This window comes from Ornithodoros turicata, chromosome 2 (assembly GCF_037126465.1).
Source record: "Ornithodoros turicata isolate Travis chromosome 2, ASM3712646v1, whole genome shotgun sequence".
Classification (NCBI taxonomy): Eukaryota; Metazoa; Arthropoda; class Arachnida; order Ixodida; family Argasidae; genus Ornithodoros; species Ornithodoros turicata.
The window spans coordinates 58,709,180-58,731,284 of NC_088202.1; the positions used below are offsets into that span (position 1 = coordinate 58,709,180).

General features: G+C 44.6%; 1 protein-coding gene across 1 annotated transcript; it reads right to left on the reverse strand.

Annotated features, from left to right (window-relative positions):
- Positions 1-478: 478 nt before the first annotated feature.
- On the reverse strand, positions 479-17,850 carry LOC135383557 (endothelin-converting enzyme 2-like). The gene is made up of 3 exons (XM_064612971.1): positions 17,692-17,850; positions 15,015-15,141; positions 479-2,655 (listed from the first exon to the last, which is right to left on the reverse strand). Exons 2-3 carry the CDS (start codon positions 15,045-15,047, stop codon positions 691-693), a joined length of 1,998 nt encoding a protein of 665 aa, XP_064469041.1. The 5' UTR covers positions 15,048-15,141; positions 17,692-17,850; the 3' UTR covers positions 479-690.
- Positions 17,851-22,105: the final 4,255 nt, after the last annotated feature.

Genomic DNA, 22,105 nt, shown 5'->3' on the forward strand with positions numbered 1-22,105 from the left:
AAGCACGAAGGCCGCGTCTGCTGGTAGTGACCACTAACGTGGAATAATAAAGGCAAGAAATAACAAGGGTGGGAAACGGGCAAATAACAGGGGCAAGAAATCAAACCGACCCCGAAGCTATCGTGAAACCACAAATGTTTGGCTAAAGGCGTCACTTCAAAACTATCTTTGCTAAAACGTAACACGCTGTCCTTTTCACACTCTGTCTGTCTTTTTTCCTGTAACTTTATTCCCTGAAACGAGGTCCGTAAAACGAGACTCGCTGAACTGATGAACTCCTGTCAGAATAGGACATCGATATTTGGTGTTGACCTCAGTGACCATAGTACCTGCACTTTCGATGCCACAGCATCGGCGGCGACAGTGCTAAAGAAATATTAATAATGCATAATAAACGATGTAATACACAGCAATAACTGACGTAAATAGTACAGGTAAGTATATACGTCGTATGATTGTATTAATTCACATAATTCTCCGGGAATCAGCACAAGGAAAAGAAACACAGATGGGCATTCGTATGTATATTGGCTTTGAACATGATACACCTAGCGAAAAAGCATCCATAACATTATCATATTGCCACCCCCCTCCAACACAGTCTCATTATTTCACACTCAAAGTTAAGTGCCCATTGATGTGCTATCTTACATTTGTGTTGTTACTTTTTCTCGAAACCGCAGGATATCGTTATAAGAGGGAACATTTCTGAGTCGGATTCATAGGGCTCCCTTTGGCACAACCGAAAGTCTGTCCGAAGTAATTCAGATTCTTCATCGGTACGTTGCATACTTCCTCCTGAACATCCTTCGAGCCTCTGCATCGAAGATAACATGCTGCAATCAGCATCAACTGAGTGTCGGCGTATTTTGGTAAATCTTTCAATTTCCTCTTGCTTTCTTGTCGTAGCACGTGATCATACGCTTGCGTCAAGAGCTGCAGTCCTATAGATTCGTACGCTCTTAGCACACCCTCACTTGAGGTCTGGTTCTTGAAACAACTTCGCACCCCAACTAGAACTGTCTGGCTCGCAACACTCATCTGTGGAATGGCATTGGCGTACAGGTCTTCCACAATGCCAGTAAGAAGTAATGATCCCAGGCCACCATATCGCACAGCGTAGGGAATTGTGGTAGAGTGGATTGGAAGATTGTATGCAAAAGGTAAGACGACAATACCTCCGCGGCTTTCGTCGTACATCTCATAGTAGTTCAAACGATGCAGGTATACCGCGTCCGAAACGTGATGCTGTCTCCTGGTAGCCACTGCTTGCAAAAGGTTATTTGTGAACAGGGTACCCATGTCTGGAAATACCCCGTATGTCTTTTCTAGCTCCGATAATGACATAGCGTGTCCAAATCCGAAGAAGATATCTGTGAAGTTCTTACGCTTAAGATATTCCCGATAGTTGAAATGGAGGGTTCCCACGTACTTGCCCATTACCGCTGTTACGTTTCCATATAGGTTTGCGACGTCTACGTCCGTTTGTGGTGGTATGGCCGTGCTCAGGTATGGCATCGTAAGGGCGTACGCCATATACTTCTCCACGTGAAGAAGGCACCTGTACTTAGATGCGTCCTTCAGTTTTTCCGATGATTTATTCAACAAATTAGCCATATCAGGCAGAAAGAGATGACCGATTTCGATAATAACTCCCCAGGAGAGATACTCAATCATAACCGTCTCACTCAGCAGAGATGTAGCGTTGTTGAGCTCTTTGAAGAAAGCCAAATTCTTCAAGTTGATGCAGATCTGCTTGTCCTCAGGCACTCCAAACATCGATTTGAACATGTTCTGCCACCTATTGTATTCGAATGCAGTACTTAAGGCTTCAAAGTCATGCTCACTGAGCTCTGCATGTATCTCGCTGACTAATCCAGCTGCAAGCAGGGCTATAATCGTAACCTCAGTCTCATTATGCTTTTGGTAAGCATCTCTGCTCGTACCATTCCCGCGCATCAGCTCGTAAGCCTTGCTGAAATAGTCGTAGTATATATTTTTCAATATGAGGTGCTCGCGGATAGACCGCGACGCGATAGCAAAGGGACCAGGTGAGATTCCCAAGACGATCGTTCCATTCGGGAGCTGAGACTTAGAGAACGCAAGGAGAGGACTGGTGTCCCACTTCACTACGGCATATGCCATAACCTGCAGCAGGTCACCAGCCTGTGGTCTGTTTGGCCATGTGATGTTCCCGTCTCGTAGCATTTGAATGAAGTAATCTTGCTCCGACCGCTTTTTGAGGGCTACTTCGATACAGCTCTGGTAGTACCTTGCCGCCTTCTGTTCTGCGTTCTGAGCCCTAGGAGGTATTTTTACTGTTTCGGCTTTCTGGGCGATGGCCAAAAGCTGTGCTCGGCGATGCTCGTAGTACACAGGATGCTTGTGTGCCTTGTCCCAGCCACTGCATACGAAACGGTAGAAATTCTGACAAGGATCTTGGGATGTGTCCAAAGACGCGTCCAGAATTTCCCCATACTGCATGCAGTCGTAGGTGTTGCAGAATTCAGCCTTCCTCAACTGGCCACTTTTAGTAAAAACCTTGACGACAATAAAGGTAGCAACAATGATGCACGTGACACAGCATATGATAGCCCCGGACTTCTTCACAACGTTCTGTCTGTGTTGAGCGTCTGCCACCGCGCTGCTCGACACCTGAAAAGTTAATGAAGATCAAATGAATTGTAATCATCTTATATTATTAAATGTCAAAGGTCATGATTCACGATTTTCTTAAATCTGTTTTTCTCCTGCACATAATATGATTGTCTAAACTATACAGCGTTTTCTCGTAGACGCCACCATATTGAAAGTGCAGCGTCGTCTAGTTGGGGCAGCATGTTGAAACTGTTTACTGCCCAAGTCAGAGATAAGGACAGCACACGGGCCACGTGCTTCCTCTCTAGGTTTTGCTGGCTGCAGAAGTGCAGGGCGTGAGGCTGGCTGGAAATACGGGTATAGACAGCAACAAATTTTCACTCGATGTGCCGGAGGTCGTTGGTTTTACGACCCAGTCTTTCGACATGTCGAAGCTCTCATGCTGCATTGGACAGTGTTGTGGTACTCGAAACTCGGTACATCGGGGAGGAAAAGCACCATGACTCTAGGGGCACACCACCTTCGTTTAAATATGCAGAGCCTACCGTATTCCTTACTCTTGTGCAGCGGAATTGTCATCCTGCTAAATTTTTCCGCTACAAATATGTCCACTATAAATTTCGGCAGCAGCACACTTCCTTCTCTGCCGCTACTTTTCATGAAATGGAACACATAGAAGGCAGGGTGGGGAGTGGATGGGGGTGAGACACCGGCAAAACAGCTTTTCCTTTCTAATTTCTTTTATTGTCTTACAATTCAGGTGAGCCTCTTCGATTTCACAATAGAAACGATCTTCGATTTCAACTTCCCTCATAAGTTACGTTCTACTGAACATAATGAGGGATATCTCGGAATATGTCTGATTCTATGTTCTTGCGCGCATCTACACACATTGCAGCTTTGTGGATTAAACAGCAGTATGTACCAACGGGCAATATGGACAATAGCGCTAGTCTGCAGTTGTGCATGGAATTGCGAAGCTACTCTATGCGCGTTGATTATACGGGGTGTTCACCTCTGTTCGTTACAGATTTTTTCTTAAAAAGCTACGGGAGCAACATGGGTGTCGTTTTTACAGCCTAGTACACGGCCAGGCGGACATCCTCTCGAAGAGAGTATATGTAACTACGAGAGGGCTAATTACCTAAATTCAACCCTGTAATTTGAAATTCCGAGCAACAGCGAAACGCGCACATGCGTTGAAACATTCATAGCCGAATTTTGATATGCAGATGAGCCGTAACTGAAACCGCGCAGATCGGATGCGCAGGGTGGGCAGCGCCCATTCCATGTCAGAGGGCCACGGGCTTTGGAGCGATGAGATCTGACTGCGAAGGTCATGCGCTCCTGAGACGCGCTGTTTTCGTTTCGGCTCTTTTTTTTATTCCGTGTTAGCGCCGCGAAGCAACTGTGGCTATGAGCGGCCTAGAGACGTGGACAGACGGACAGAGGACAGCAGGAAGGAGTGGGGGACAGGGGGTTAGTATGCGTCCTGGGACGACTTCAGGGGGAACTGTGCCGACATTCGTCTTGAAAGTCTTCGGAAAACCCAGGGAAACCCTCAGACAGCACAGCCGGTGACAGGATTCGAACCCGTGTCACTTCCCAGTCACGTCGTGGAAATCGGCTCATTTACACAGCGAAATTCGGTTATGGATATTTCGCAGCACTCGTCGTTACAGGATTTTAAAAGACAGAATCTCGCTTTTGCACGACATTATCTAATTAAAGAGTTAATTAATGAAGTTTAGGTAATTAGTGATCTTGTAGTTGCACACGCTCTCTGAAAGGATAATACGCCTGACCGTAGAACACCACCCGCAAAAAGTACACTGCACTCTAAAAACAGGGTTTCACCGCATAGCACGCTCTGCGCCAACCATTGCCGCGAATGTTAGGGTTGTCGCTTCTAGTCGAAGACGGAGGGTGGCACACGCCTTTTTGTGCTAGTTTGGATATATGACAATTTAAACAAAAAAGCGTACGCCCTCCACTGTCTTCGAATCAGGAGCGGTAACTAGGGCTATCGTTCGTGGCCACAGTTGGCGCAGAGCGTGCTATGCGGTGACGTTCTGTTTTCAGAGTGTGTGTACCTTTCACAGCTTTTTAGTAAAAAAATATGTAACCAAAAAAATATATGTGTATATATCAGATTGCGAATTTGAATTTCATTGTTCGCTGTTCGCTGCAGGTACGCAGTATGTTGTGTCGAGCGAAACAGGAAAATAGAGAGGTATCGGAAACGCAACATACTAGGGAGTTTTAGTGCACCGAAAAAATTCTACGAAAGCGACACGATAAAGGAAGCTGCCAAATCCAAGCATAGCAACGTGATGTCATTCGCTTCAAAGAAAGAGGGTGATTGGCTTATCATGTTTTCGGAACTGTTATCGGGAACTCCTTCCCTTGAACTAAAACTCCCTAATAGCCAGTTTTATGAGAACGTAGAAGTTTCATGATAACGTTTCCGAAAAATGGTAAGCCAATCGCCTGATTCCTTGGAGTGGCTGACGTCCCGTTGCTGATACCTGATTGACTGACAGCGATACGGAGTCAGAATTAGAGCGCACTTACGATTCTCTAGCGGCCGGCAATTTGCACTCCCCGAAACGACGGTTTTCCTTCTTTTTTTTTTTTTTTTCGGCTGATACAATTCTATAGCACTGTATGTTTTGCAATAGAATTGGATAAGTACGGCATGCGCTTTGTGTTCCTATGAACAACAACAACGAACAAACAAAAAAGATTAAACGTGGGGCTGACTTGGGCTCCGAAATTGGCAAATCCCCCTCCGAGATACCTAAATAGCGTTGACCCCATAATATTCAGAGAAGTAGATTTTTTAAGACGATTTTTTATCACGTTAGTTGAAACAACCTGTATATAGGTCGTCGAATGATATTTCAATAGCTATTCCACATGAAACATATAAGTCTGCGAGTAGATTTGCCTTCTTTGACGATTGCTTGATTTAGCTCCTCGTGTTTGTTCCCTTCTGTGTGCTAGCGTCGGTGTTTGTTACATTCCACCCGACATAGATGGAAACGCCTTACGTAAGCACTTTTAGCAACCTCTCATTAGCAGGGATATTAGCCAGTCTTTAAAGGGGTTGTGAATCCAACACCGAATATTAAAGGGACTGTCCCATCCGGAACCATGGTTACGAATCCAATACCAATGTGTTCGGTACACTACCACGAGCTATTTGCCAAATTTTCTCCTTCCAAAACCGCCCGGGTGATGAGGAATCGAATTTAAAAGGCCCGGTTTCGTTTTCATCCTCGAAAGCGCCAGCACCAACAACATCGCGTGACGCAAGGTGGAATCTGGCTAATCCGCGATGAAGGACGCTGTCGTCTGCCGCCAAGCCGGGGGCTGCTTTATTTATTTTATTTATTTTTTTCCTGCACGTCGCCCGTATTCACATGTGACACTTTCTAGTGACCCGGATACTCTTTGTGAATCGGGAGGATCTCTACGCTTGCATCCTTCGCGTGAGATGTCGTTTGGAAACCGACGCAGCGTTCCTGACTCAAGGAAAACTTCCTTCGAAAACCTCGATGTTTGATTTCGCATGCCTAGAGTACAGCTACAGCCAGACCCCAGACGAAGCGAAAGTTGGAAGCAGCTACAGCACTAGCGGGTATCCAGATTAAGCAAGGAGTGTTCATGTTGTCCGTGTATGCTCCTCGCATTTCACCGATAATGTGTACCTGGATGAGAACATCATGCAAGTGCAACTTGGATTGAGCTGACAGAGCTGAAACTTGACGTCGTTCCGACAGTGTTCCACGACTAACCCCCCCCCCCACCCCCCAGCAACTTCGACAGTAAGTCACAATGTCTATGTAGTTTACCAATCGCATATGTCACTCTTGCGCGTGAGTAACTTAGCAGCAAAAGACGAAATCGGCACAACATAACGTATCCCAACCTATGATTAATAATTAGATAAATAAAATACACAAAACAAGTAAAAGAACATGATGTCATTCATATGAAACTGGTTGGCTTTTCTCGTTGTCGGACGCGTTATCATGAAACTTTCCCTGTTACTGAACCTGTGACTTTCGTCTCCTTTTGTGGAATGTGGCAGACATGATTGGTTTTCATGTGTATTACAGCTACAGGCAGCTCGATAGGGTCAAGCGCAAGTGGTAGGTATGCCTTATGCCAAGTGGTAGGTATGCCTTACACGATGCCAAATTTTGTTTAACTCGCTCCCTTCATCTCTTGATATTTTTTCAGCATCATGTGCATCATTTAGGTGGTATATCTCTTCTCATTTTTCGGAGATTTCTTTTCTTTGACTTTTTCAGATAATTTCCCTTTTGTTGCAGTGCGATTGCATGTGTTTCTCACATTAAAATGTGCGTGTGCTCTTTTCTCGTTTTCAATTCAAGTCATGTATTTTTTGTTTCTTTTCTTCATGTACAGTCTCTTTTGTTTTTGTTTTTGTGTGTGTGACCGATCGTGTCTTGTTGTTAGTGCATATTGTATTCCTGTATTCGTGTTTATATTGTGTCTATTTGTAGTGCATTGTATTGTATTTGTGTGCGCCAACATTAGGGTCGTCACGACCGTTCTCGGGCACCAATAAACCATTATTATTATTACTTAAATAATGTGTTTACAATTTTTGGACACAGAACAATTCGCAAACTATGATCCCCGATCACTAAAAGAAAGAACTGACACTGTTTGTGTGCTGGTGTTAGAAACAGGCATATACAAGCAGTACCTCTGTCCGTAACAAAAGCGCCATAAACCACTTCCCAGTTTCCTTTTATCTGGCTGTTTGTGAACTGTTTGTGTGCTGTAGGGCGGCGGTTTGCGGTTGTCGTAGCCAACTTGAGGTGCACTTTTGACGTTCTGTGTTATAGAAGGACCAGGTGCTGCTGATCCAAGTCCCAACCATCCATGAAACGGCATCAAACAATGTACGTGTGTGCACGACAATTTTGCTTAGAGACCTGTTTTTACACTAAGGCCTTTACGACGCCCCTGACAAATTAGGATCTTCCAGAACAGTGCTTTCTTCATCTATGTTCAAGAAGTAAAGAGAATGACTTCATGGCTTCTACTGACATCTCACAGCCACATGCCAAGACAAAATAACCTGAAAGAAGGAAACGAAAAACCAAGAAAACAAAAGGTCCTTTTCAGGTCCACCCAAATGTTTGTGCAGAGGCTGACAACAACAACTATATTGTGAGATGATGAATGATGCTGATGCAGCGTTGAGATTAAGCCCTTTTTTCCTTTTTTGCAATGCTATACATTACTGCTGGTTAAATGTAAAATGATGCACCTACCTCCAGACATTAAAAGGGCTACTAGAGATGTAGTGTCAATTCAACAGAAAAGTTGCATGTTCTACGAGGCACTGTCACATAAGCATTGGCCAAATTTGCTATCCTGTGAGCTTTGATAGGATATGCCGTAGATAGTAAGAGGCCTCTTACTGTAAAAGGGAGGTACATAATTCGAGTAGTGGGGTCTGAGGCATGAGGGTCATTTCAGGACGTACTAATACTTCCAAAATTTTACACTTGGTTGTGCCCAGAGATCGATCCAGATCCCCCACAACACCCAGAGTTTTTTTTCCTGTGTACCACTGTTATAATGTAACCGCAGCCCCAATTTTTTTTTACAACACCCCCCAAGCTTGAGGTTCTCGGTGAACTACTGATTGTGCGTTTGGAAAAGGTAAGTGAAGGTGGAACTAGTCTACCCCATGTTTATTACCCGAAGTTCATGAAACCGTCCAGAAATGTAAGGAACACACAATTCTAGATTTTCATTGCAATTGAAGTACTTACGAAGCTGCTTTTTTTTTTTTTTTTTGTGAGTCCCCGCTTCAGACCCCGAGGGACATTGCCAGTGTGGTGCACGCTGATAACTGTCTGTGCATAGCAAATAATAAATATCTGTGCATGAAGAGTTGGATGTGGACTTGTGCAATGGCTCTTGAATGGTGAACACTCAGTCAACACAAAGATTTGTTCACATTTGCGTAACTTATTGCCTGTCATTACAATAATTATTATACGCTCTGTAAGCGCGCGGGGTCACCGCGCATGAGGCAGGAGTGACGTTTCAAGGACGCCTTTGATTGGCTGGACGAAACATGTGCTCGCTCCTAAAAGGTAAACAATGCAGCGTCTAGCCGAAGCTGAACTGGAAAACAGCGAATACGGCTCTGATATCGACATCAAAAGTGTGTTTTTTTTTTCTTTCTGTGATGATCTTGGCTGTATGAACAGACGTGAAAAGAAAGTTGAACGTTGGAAACGCGCTTAAGCGTGAATTCCTGGACGTCTGTATTAGTTCGAATGCGCGTGCTTCATTCAGAGATCGTTCATACCGCGTCAGGGTTACGCTGTCAACCTATGGACGGATGCAGTGTGCTTTGTGTGAATGCCCCAACGGAAATGAGAAATGTAGTCATGCCGTTTGCTGCCATCAAGTACGTGTCAAAAACTAACGTACCGCAACAGTAGAAACGCCGCCCCAACAGTACCATACCACTAGACATGAGGAGTGTATTTAAGTGTGTTTTTAAAAAGGCCAAATTTAGTCATCGAACTTGAATACTTTTCTGTACTTCTACGCATTTTCCATGTTACACTGTAAGCATTACTCTGTGCGTCACCCGGATGTCTAGCGAAATATTCCCTTTTGTCACAGCAATGCATCATGTGTGTATGAATGCTTCAATGACCGAAACAAGCGGGACATCCATGTCCCTCTTTTGAAGGGGTAGCATACTGTGCCTCAGGTTTGGGCGGTTTGGGGGCACGCAGGAAGCGATGTGAGGTCCTGAACGCTATGCGGTTAAACTATCCAAAGCCAATCAGACAGGACCGATGTCCGCCGGAATGTGACATCAAAGTATACAGAAAGTAACTCGTTACTTTTAAAAGTCCTGAAGATGGTGCCTCGGAACTGCGGCGTCAAAGTAACGACAACAAACAACTCGGGTAGCTGTATCTTGCCAGTCGCGACGGTCGAGTGCCTTCTGCCACCGCCGACGTTCCCGTTTGTCTTTTGGAACAGGGAAGACAGATACTTCATCCAATTGTCCATAGCACGTATTTATCACAACACGACATCCACAACACGTATTTACCATTTTGTCGCTTAAAAACGACGTAAAACACAACAAACTGACAGCGTGAAAGCGACCGATCCGTCTTGTTTACCTTTTTCGCTGCTGGCACGTGGTGCAATGGGCTTCTCCACCAATAGGAGCTCGCCACATCACCGCGCGCGTCACTCCACTCTCTCCCCCTCCTCTTCTGCGCAGAAACTCACTTACAAAGCGTATAATACATAGACAAGAGGTAATGCTCTGCCAAGGACCTCTGAGGTTACAGTCTTGAAAGCTGTTTTCAAAACAGTGGTGCAAAAACATTGGATCAATGACAGGTATCAAAATTTGTTTTGCTGTATCAAGGCAGAACTATCTTCCGTGGGAATGACAAATTATGGACATTCCCAGACAGATGTATCACTTACTATGATAACGAGGTGTAACTGTACCATTAGTGAGTTATGGAACATTACCTCAAATTATTTTATGTGTTATATCCCTCACATGCTATGCCAACGATAAGAATCATTACACTACCATTAAAAGCATAACTGTCACTTATGGCCAGGTAGTTTATTGCTCCTGAATATTTCTTTGCATTTCTCGGGATTACTGTGGTAACACAGATTCTGTTTCTCACTTCTCAATTGGAAACTACACAAGTCTGTTATGGTGTAGGTGTGAACAGGAAATGAGGCACACTAAAGATGATAGTCCTGATACGGTCGGGATGGAAAAACGTTGGCGAATCATGCGGACGACACACCCAGGTATATGTCGTCTGTTTCTCGGTTCAAGGAATCTCCAAACTCAGCTTGTAAGCACACAATAAGCAGTGATCCTGACGTAGCTGTAAAAAGAAAGGACACTTTCCTAAACACGTAGCACAGTAATTTCCTGACAATCATTCTAATTCTAACCAGGCCCTTGAGTCGTTCCTATCTATCGTGGGTACAGTAGGCGAAGACTGTGATCGTCGCTGCAATACTGCGGTGGATACACCACAGTTCTGGCCGAAGACAGAGAGCTGGGAACAAAGTGTGATGCGTGCTTACACTGTACTTCGCCGTCATTGCACAACTCTGCCACTTCAACAGCACTGCAGCATATAGCTACTCATCGGGTTCCTGGGGAGCACAGACGCCGCACAAGCTCTTGGATTGTTTCCTGCGTCGTAGTGAATGTCACGGGATCAAGTATTGAGCACTCCGATCATGAACGTACCTAAAGCAGTGGTCCTGAGGCTCGTTCTGTTGCGCTAACGCAGCTGCGGCACGTACATCACCAGCGACTTGCAGAGGAAGCGGATCCGACGAATATGGACCGTCATCAAACATGTATATTTGTCACGGGAGCTATTACTAAAGGCATTTGAACAGCACGATTCGCCACTTCCGCGTTCCGAGTCCGCCATCTCCGTATGTGTCTTCGCCTTCGTCTCCCTGACCTTGCTCATGCAAGCTGCAAACCGCGGGGACTCCTCTGGCTCGCCGCGTTCTTATTGGTCAGATTCCTTGTGACGTTGCTAAAGATTATCAGCGGGGGGTTCCGCTTGACGCCCGCATCCGTCGTCTGCTGTAGCGCCGCTTACGCACGAATTATGCAAAAAGTATTCCGTCGATCGGGATGGCACTTTCGGAGTCATGGTCAGTGAAGGACGGGGAATCTCATTTCACCGTGGTTTCGGAATCGATCTGTGGTCGATGCGACTGTCCCTTTAAGTGAAATAGTGGTTGAAATGCAGGTTTATGGGTATCAATCACCCTCCTCGAAACCCCTTCACGATGCAATCCCGCGTCACGGAGAACTTTATGGCACTTGGGATTTGAGGAGATTCCTTCGCTCTTCACTCGCCATCTACTCGCTCGCTCTCTGTATTGAGCGCGATACGGAAGGACGGAAGTGCGTAGCTTACTGTTCCCATGACTACGCATGTAAACTGGGACGCGGCGAGCGCTGGCGCTGGGGAGGGCTGGGACTGATAGGTGACTGGGACAACCAGAACTGATCGGTTTTGTGCGCTGTGTTTCAGTAGCGATCCCGCGGCACGCTAAAGGGACCGTATTTGCTCTATAACATGAATGCATCATGACTTTTCTCCGTCGACCGCTTCATTTTCAAAATGTGTCCTGAAAGCGTCGAACTTTGCGAAAATTGCCAGGTTCAAACTGTACTCTGGCAAGAAATACTGCCCAGATGGCTTTGTAAAGATGCAGTTTCCAGATTTTGTGCTGCTAAGCAAAGTATATTTTAAAAAATGTAAAGGTGCAAGAAAATGCGCCGAAAACCGAGGAGCTTTAAGGTACTAAAAATAGAAAATTGACAAAAAAATGTCTCTTGGGGAACATTTTTCGAACCCAGTTGTCTGTTTCAGTATCACAGAAATCCACCCGCCCCATTCTTCCAAACGTACTAAAGGGTTTCGTCTTTCCCGGGAACTTTGACCCCTCGTAGACGGAGAGTGGCTCAATGTTTCTCACTAAACCTGTGGCAGGTGCATATTCATAGCCCAGGGTATCCACGATAATATTTTACCTTTGCTCGAGAAAACCCAGTGAGTAATTGAACAAAACTTTCGGAAGTTTTGTAGTACGGGAGGTCGAACAGGGCGATTAGGTCATATTGCACTCTTAAACCCGTACCCTTTATTGTAACTTTTAGAAACATGTAACTTCTGTATAGACGTAGATTTCGATATTTCTTATAGGTTACACCACTGTAACGTATATTTAGAGGTTAAAAGCGACCAAGGTCATGTCTTTACAACACGAATAGAAGTTACATCTCGGAAAAAACAAAAACAGCTTGTTGTAACTTATAAATGTACCCTCTACTCCGACACTGTAACTTCTAAGCGAAATCTCCAACGATAATCTCTTTGTTAGTTTCTTATCGTTTGTTTTCCTTTTGTTTTTCAGCATAATGCCGCGTTTCAGCCTCCCATTCGAGACGATAGTTGCGAATCTACGCTGTTATTTTTTATCTGTTTCAGCGTCACCTATACGTCAACTACATGTTATCAATGCTGTATGAACACAGATTATAAGTTCGCAGTCTGAAATACTGATAGTATGTTTCTTTCTAAAGGGTGGAAAACAATTGTCAATGCCGCAACCACCAAGATTTCCGATTTCGCTGCGTAGCCGAGCCTGGTCTAGGTCCATCCACAAAGAGAGCGGTTTCCTTGAAACGCTTAACGCTCGTCGTCCGTCCGTTAACAAGTGTAATCTGTTTTAATCAGTGGTTTTCCTCGCGTTTATCATAGTATCGTCAGGAACAACGGAAAAGCTATATGTCGCTAGCAAACAAGTATATTTTCGGTGTTCTCAGGGGAAAGTGTAGTGAGTGCGAAGATTGCAAATAATATATAACCGAAAACGAACGTCACCACCGCAGCCCTAATTCACACACTTCATACACTGGGTAAGTGTACATTTTGTGCTAGGTACGTGCGTTATTTTGATAGCAAGAGCTCTTAGCGCAGGTTTGTTGTGATTATGGCAAGCGTTTTGCGGTCCTGCATATGAACGCCACTTACGCTTGCTACTTTTCTGCTCTTACTTGGTCGCCAAGTCAATACACCGGCGTGCATTTTGCGAGCTGCGGATATATGCATCGAGATATATAATTCGCAGCTTCCTACTTGTTGTATTCTTACGATATTCTAAGACTCAATCGCGGAGTGAACGCCTTCCCGCATTTATGCTGCTTTGTACCTTGTGCTTTGTACGGATTTGAATGGTTCCGTAAATGTTACTCTCATTGCCCAAACTTTTGTTCCCAGGATCCCACATGCAGGTTCACATACCGTCACCAGCGCAATGCAGTACCTCACAAACTCGTCCCAGAGCGCCTCCAACGCTGATAACGCAGTAATGTAGTGTCTCCTGCGTTACTGTACACTCATATTCCTCGAGGTTGTGTGCGTTTTATGTAATACTGTATTGCCATTTGCGCTCGCCTCTGCAACACGAATGTGGAATAAATTTTTTTCTGCTGCAGTTCTCCATTTCGTTGGGTGTGTTCAGCTTAGCAAACATAGGTCAGTTGTTTTGACTCGCTAGCTTCCTCGCACTTTTAGGCATTGCTTCTCACTTAGAAGATAGTTCTTTTTTTCACATACATGGCAAAGCGACCATGGTTTCTCCTCACACCAGAATCGCACTTGTGCACAATGTGTCACCTCTCGACAGACTTCTGTTTTTGTAATATACATATGTTCAAGATCTCCTTTTCTGCTGGTTCATTTTGGTACCTTGGTGTGTTCTGTAAATGTCTGTCCATATCCCACGCACAGGGTGTTTGTTTTTATTCGCATCACACCAGCGCTCATTTGACAGGTGGGTTATGTTAATTTTCGCAAATTAACCCATCCGTAGTTACAAACATTTCCGACATTTCCTGACGCATGTGTTTGTAACTACAGATCGACTAGTTAGCAAAGATTCACATAACCCACCTGCCAAATGAGCGCTACTCTGTTGCGAATAAAAATGAACATCCTGTATAAAAAGCCGCACGTTGGCGTAACCTTTACGGGCAGGTGCTGGATTGAAGGCCGTAACCTCTAATTAGTGGGTTTCCTTGTAACTTTTATAAAAGGTGTCACTCAGAGGGTACCTGGTAGCTTCTGAAATAGAGGGTAAAATATTGCGATTTTTTACCCTTTACTAAAGGGTACGGAGTTAAGAGTGTGCGTGGAATGACCCATCCTCCTTTATTTCTCTTCACGTAGTCGGCTGTTACTGCATCGCGAGCCGTTTCTTGCAAAGAAGCGTTACGAAGGTACCGACGTGAATTGGAGCCCGATCTTCAACTTGTCATTATCCCATAACACGCGTCAAATGAGTCACACACAAATGCGCATCTACGGAACACTACGCTCGGAGCCGTTCCAAATCCACACGGCCACGATAGGTAAGCGCTTGCTTGCCCTGCTGTCTCATTGGATGCCGCCAATCGTCGCTTCCTGTGGATCCCATTCGTTGCCGCCAAAGACGGCTCTGTCCTCACTGCGCTTTTCTTCTAAACAGTAGCGCTGTGTGAACTAATTTTGCTTGTATTATACCAATTGAAACACGGACTTTCATTTGAGAGCAAATTCTTTTTGCATTTTAGTGCCCCTTTAATATGTAAGCTGTTTTCGGAAGCCAACCTTGGCCAAGTTCAGTGTGAAGCGGTGACGAGCATTACCGTACCGGTCTTATACGTCCATGGATGCGATAGTCCTTTTAAGGGAACTCCACCATGGCAGTTTTTTTTTTTTTTTTTTTGCCCCTGGCCTATGATAACGAGGGAAATAAGTAGACAACATACATACCGGTTCAGGTGATCGCAGCGCTCCGTATGGCATAGCACACTCTCTGTCGGACGGTACGTGTCTGTTCTACACGTTCTGGTCACCACAGACAATCACACCGGCACCATATGTGTTGCAAGTGTCGCAGCTGCAAGCAAACGAGTGGGTCATTACGCACGCTTTGGTATTCTAATTGGAAATCACTTCTTGCAGTGTAATGAGAGTAGTGTAATGCTTAGTACTACAAGGGTGGTTCAGGTTTGGCCGATACTTTTATTTCTTTCAATATTATGGAAAATTGGGGAAGTATCAAAGTAACGTTTTTCAAAGTATTCACCGTGCGCATCTAGACAACGCCGCCATCGCAGTAGCAATTGTTTGATGCCTTTGGTGTAGAAAAGAGAGGGCTCATGTCGTAGCTACTGCGGGGCATCTTTATGGGTGGCTTCATCTCTGTGGAACGTCCTTTCTGCAAGGTGCTTCTCGAGGGGCCCAAACAAATGGTAATCACGTCGGGCTAAATCTGGGCTGTAAGGGGCATGGACCTCTTGGCGAATTTTGGGCCAGGGTTGCTACCGTCAAATTTGCCGTGTGAGGCCTGGTATTCTCATGGAGAAGAATGGCCCTCCTGACAACTCCCCAGGCTGCTTCTTACGCGTCCTTGCTCCAAGAAGTCCACATGCGTGACACCGCGCATGTCCCAGAAGACAGTTGCCACGGACTTCCCAACAGACGGGCAGACGGCTGCACCTTGCGTTCCCTTGCCAGGCCTTATGTCGCTATTCCATGCTGCTGCTTTTTGTCTCTGCCCAGGGTGAAATGATGCAGCCAGGTTTCACCACATGTGATGATCGATCAAGAATTCCTCCCCCTCGAATTTAAACTGCTTCAGCAGCTGCACAGAGACTGCCATGCGCGCTCCCTTCTGGTCACAACACAGGTGTTTGGAAACTCATCTTGCGTAGACTTTGCGGAACAGTAAGTGCTCGTGAATGATTCTCTCCACACTGCCGACACTCTTCCCCTTGACATCGTTTGATCCCCATATTGTGCCTGTAATCTTTGCAAATCGCAGCTGGTTTGACTTTCTCCTTCACAAGGAACTCGCTTATGCGTCACTGTTCCACAGCTACAGACACACTGCTCGCCCCCATAATAGGTGTGCTGTTGCACGTGCCGCTGACCTGAGAAGGACTGCAGTTCGTCCTCCGAAAGTTTTGTTCAATTACTCACTGGTTTTTCTCGAGCAAAGGTCAAGACTTCGAATGACCCTTGTAGTATTAAAGTGTCTCTTATAAGGACACAGTGTACTGCGAAATAATCTGACGCATGAACCTCCAAAGCCCTATAATATATTGTAGTGGTTCTAATGAATAGACGAAAAACCTCGTGGGAATGCTTTTGTAGTGTTCGAGATAGCGAATGTTATCGTGTCTTGTCCTTGTGTGAATCGATAGTCCTTCACAGGTACAGGAAGGCAGGAAGCTTTTAAATGCTATAGCATTCTGAAACGCAGTTTTGGGGCTTCGATGTAGTCACGTCACGCCACGCTGTTTAAATGGTTTCTTCATCGCGGCGCCAGTTCAGTGGGGAAATTTAGAAGAATTGGAGGATTGGAAGAGACTGAGCAGACTGTGAGGTTCCGACAACTGTTCCGAAAACAGGGAAAGCCAAAGATGGTTAAAATTGGGCGGTTCGGTGGATCATGATTAAAAGCACTAAAACCCGAGTGCCGGGGAGCTAAAAAAAGTCAGTGCAATGTGTCTGTGTCTGTGTTTTCTTCAGCTCCCTGGCACTGGGTTTTTAGCGCTTTTAAATGTGGTAAGCCAAACATCTGGTTTGTTTCAAGTGGCTGACGTCAATGGTGATCTCGGATTTGGAACTACGCGAAAGGAAAGCTCTTCCTTTATCGTATAGTATTCGTGTAACGCTTCAGATGTGCTAAAATCCTCTAACGTGTGCTGCTTTTTGTGAGACTGTGGCATTGAACGGTACAGACGTGGACAGGTGGAGATAGGACAACAGGAAGGAGTGGGGCACAGGAGCGTTATTGCGCATCTTGGGCCGACTTCAGGGGTAACTGTTCCAACATTCGTCTACAAAGTAATGGCGATGTGATAGAGAAAAATGGGGAAGGGGAAATCATTTGAATACGGATGGTTTAATGTTCTCGCTGAGGGAGATGTGCGCGTGACCTCGATGTGACGACATGGCTTTCACTTGGTCTCAGCTGTTTGAATGATTTGTTTCTGTGGTGTTCAGCAACCCTTGATCTCGGTTCAAGGTTAACCAGCGTTGATGAAGCCAGGCCTTAACCGTAAAACCGCTGCATGACGCTTGCGCAGTAGATTGCGAGGCACAAACAGCAGCATACACGCTTTCAATGTCGGATCAGTAGCATCAAAAGTGCGGTGTTCGAGACCTTCCTGGCAGTAGCCACTCTACGTATGCCTGGAGCTCACGGGAGCGTTTCTAAGGTTCGTGAGCGAGACATATACTGTGTTAAAAATCTCTTTCAGTGAAGCGTCAACAACAACTGCAGGCTAATGCCCCTGCTGGCTGCCAGCAATCAGAAAGAACATACACTGGCTCTCTTACGCGCTGGAAAACGGGCGATTAACCACGGAGCTACGGCAAGATGATTGTAATACGTGCACCGACCATCGTCATGTTACGTTCAAATTGTGGATACACTCACCTCTTCCGCAACGCAGTGTTCGAAACACACGATGTCTCTATCTTCTTCTTCCTCGCAGACATAGGCCGTAATCCAAAGGCTTGTAGGTACTAGAGGTATCGGGAATGCAAAGAAATATGGAAATGGAAGAGACGGCAAAATGCAGGATGTAGTTCCGTAGCCGGGCTTACTGCAAGGGGAAACAAACATCAAATAACAGATCATTTTACCAGGAAGAAGAGGAAATAACGAATAAAATGAAACAAGAATCAACGTCGTATGTCGTGCGAAACATGTAAAAATTAAAATTCATCGCCGGTTTCTTCAAGATCCGCTATGTTTACTGTGGTTCTCAGGACCCAACCGGCGGCAGAGTCTGATGCCCGCCGCGCTCCCCCTCCCCCCCAATCTGTGGTGCTGGTGGTGGTGGGGTGGTGAAAGGTCTCGCCGTTGTCGGTCTCACAGATGTGGGCAAGGTCACGACTGACGCCCTGGGGAATGTCCGTCCTGGGCCGACTCCAACTGTGCCGACATATGTCTGAAGTTTCTGAGGAAATCCGTCCAACCCAAACTGACGTAACCAGGTTGAGGAAATTACCTTTTGTAAGGTGGCAAACTCGGAGTCCGTTAGGCTTAGCATAGCATTGTTTCTCCTGCGCCAGACGTGCTTGAAATGGTGTCGTTCTAATGCATATAAAAAAGCTTCTATACCTCACATTTTTATAATTATTATTTTTTATATTGGGTATATAGCCTTCTTTCATTTCGATGCGTTATTTCGGTTTTAAACAGGCTATCTTTAACAAAAAACCGCACGTCTGCGGAAGTACACCCCAAGAGGACAGAAATAACATATAAAACTAAAGCAGTCTCCTCTTGATTAGCTAAAGAAGCTAAATCTGTAAGTGTGATGTATAAAAGGCAGAACGCCAACGGCTCCACACATACATTACATCCCGTTATGGGGGGTGGGGGTCGCCCCAAACAATAACAAAGATGGTAAGGACAGAGCTGCTCCCACACAGATGTTCTGCTGGATACCGGGTGTATCACGAAGGTCCCCCGGCTGAATAAGTCGCAGAACAGGTACCGCTATTGAAGAATTTTCTTGTTGGTAAATATCCTTGAGATATTGGCCAAGAAATGTGCAGGGAGCAACTTATTTGCAAACGCTCATTAATTAAATGAAAATCCCAACTTCTAGGTTTGATTTCGGACACTTTCAATACCTCTATTTTAGGTGTCGGGACCTTCACCGAAACATGTTCTGGGGAAAAAGAAACGCTTCGACACTTTATTGTTTTTATTTATTTTTTTTTATTTATTTTTTTTTTGTGGCGGGGGGATTGGTTGGAGAATGTTTTGTGCGGAGCAGTGCAACAATTTCGCTCAAAGTGGGACTCCGCAACAAAATCACCACAAAGGTCGTGGCATATACATAATCTGTGGGATGTCAGGAACATGTATACGAAATATCTCGGTCCAAAACTACGAATTATTACGAAACGAGCGGATCGCTTCCGTGAAGCGAGATGGCCCTGAAAGCAACCACTGCTGATATCATCCGGCATACGGCAAGGGAGGAAGAATGCAGGCTCAGAAGCAGACCACAGTGCTGGGTGACGTCACGGAATGCTCCTCCGGACGGACCACTGATCTCTATCTATAAAGGCTGGATGGCGCATGGGAGAGGGGCTCGCGGGGGAGAGGCGTGCATTCGGGCCGCCATGTTGGGAGGCCCTAAAGCGCAGTGTGCGCCCATAGAAAACAATGGGAGGCAACGGAGATTGTGAGTATTTATAGCGCAGCAGGCTTTGATCGTTGCTTGTCATCACACAATTTTGTAAGGTGTCAGTATACTGATGTATCCTAACAGTGTTTCACAGGTGTCCTGCCGTTCGATTCTTAATTACGTTATGTTTTGCATTCCGAAACTAGACCGTCACAGCATTGCAGCGCTGGGGATTGTACTACAGTACGTTTCCCAGCCAATATTTCAACAAGAAACGATGTGAGGTTAACAACAACCACGTATATAATATCCCGTGCTGCGTTCTGGACAAAAATTGTTCCATAAAGAACGGTCCGGGAAAGGATATACTCGCATGGCAGAAAGATATCGTTCTGTAGAATCACAGCCGTTGCTTTAGCCGTGTATCGGTTTCGTATGATTTATATCAAGCACCCCCGCAGAAAGTGTCTTTTAGTGAACGACTGCGGTGCTTTGCCTCGCAAATATGGACACACCGAAGCAGCCCAAATACGTTGTGAGCGTGATTTAATTGCTTCACGCAATTAGAACACGCTCGTTAGGACAGTTAATCAGGTAGTGATGTAAACTTAATCAATTAAGTTACTTAAAAGTGGTAACACCTCCTTGAGACACAAGATTTACCTCTTTTTGAAGTACAGCCCTTCTATGTTTGTTTGTTTCTTCCTTCATTTGTTCTGATTATTTGCAGGCGCAGTTGTGCCAAACTGAATGTCCTTCTCGAGTACTCACATGCTTTTGCTGAATACAACTGCGGCGTGAGCAAAGCTGCTTAGGAACGGGGGCCTGCTATCCAGTGCTGACTTTGTCATGCTTGTTATGTGGAGCACGTTCGAAAAAATGCAGCTGCACATCTGAAACTCCAATGAGTATCATCGTCATCTAAAAGAGAGCGTCGTAGCACCGTTGTGAGACCGGACACGCTTTCTGAATATCTTCTATGGCACCTTCCGCAGTTTGCACAATTTTGTTCAGCATCAAAGTCTCTCATAGGAACCACTTTGCATTAACTGTGACTCCCATCTTACATTTTGATGTGCAAGGGCCTTCTTGCACTACACACGTATGATCTGCAACAGGATATTTGCAGCAGGACGATTTGGAGCTTGAAACAGTTGTGATTTTGTCATTTTGGCCCTCGTGTACCCCGTCTGTGAAACGTAAACAAAAAATATCTAACACGATATGCTTTTGTAAAGAAGGTCACTGATGGTGAGTAAAGAGAATATACAAGTTCAAGTTTATTCAACATTTTATATCATACATTATATTATTCAACATTTTATATCAAGTTTATACAACATCAAGTTTATTCAAGTTATTTCTTGCACTTATGCGTTTCAGGATACAATGAACGTGCAGGGAGGTCACAAAAGACTACATTTATTGTTTTATGACCTTGCTACAATGACAATATATATTTTAGGAATGACAATGGACAGGTACTCTCTCTAAATTTGTAGCACTCAATTTTAGGTTAGAATGAGCAATGAATAGCCACTTCCCTCCTGGTATTTTCTTATATATGATGAATTTTGAATTTAATGTGATCAAATATGTGTTAATATAATAATATATATAAGAATATAATATGTGATAAATGAATGTGATCAACAGTAGATGTAAACAACACCAGTAGCCAGAGAAGTGCATTCTCAAGAAATAATTTTCTTCTTATAGCATATATGTGCATGCCCTATTAACTGAAACAATTATCACGGTTCTCACAGTTTTAATTTCTGAGAGTGTACTGTGGAGACGGCTTAGATCTACAACAGTTAATACAAGGTATTATATACTGTGAATACATTTAAAAATCCCATGTGACACATACTTTCTGGAGGTGCTGCGGTAATCAAAGTTTGTGGGCATTACGCAGGTTCTGCACCCATTTCTTGAGTATGTCGAGGCAGCTGTGAAGTAACCTGCATTGATGATGATTATTCCAATTTTTATGGTGCATCGACAACAAAGGAAATAATACATCAGAACATTGGTTTGGGTGCAACCAGTTAAAAATGAATATGTTGTTTAATAAATGCATTGGACAATGTTAAAACATCAGTTTAAAACATGGTTTACAATCCCTGTATCTTCTAATAATTAAAAATATTAAAAACTATTCTAAAAAGAATATGGGGAACTCTTCTAAAAAGAATTATAATCTCTAATTATTATATTGCTGGGTGAACGAGCCTAAAGCGTAAGGTGTGTTTCTGATGTGAACATGTAAGAAAATATGCAAAACTGAGAGAGGCTAACCACAGTGCGTGCACTGAGGTTGTTCCTTCCTGTAAAGTCGAAACCAGTGGATGAGGAACGTGATACTTACCTGTACACCCAGCCGTATCACATTGCACAGATTATTCACTGGGCAGCCCTCATGACGAAACCTGTATTGAGAGACCACTTTTGCCTTAAAACTGCTACAAATAGCACGACACGCTACAAATTATTACTATCGTAACAAGCTGACGATACAGCTCAGACACAAAGGCGTTATTCAAGTCGCGCCACACCACCGTTACGTAGGATTCTTTGTCACAAATCAAACCAAGGCACAAAACAATACCAATACATGAAAAAATGTGACAATCGTGGTCTTATTATGACGTAATACCGAACTTGTGCGCGAAGGTAATTCAAAGAAATGAATGTGGCACT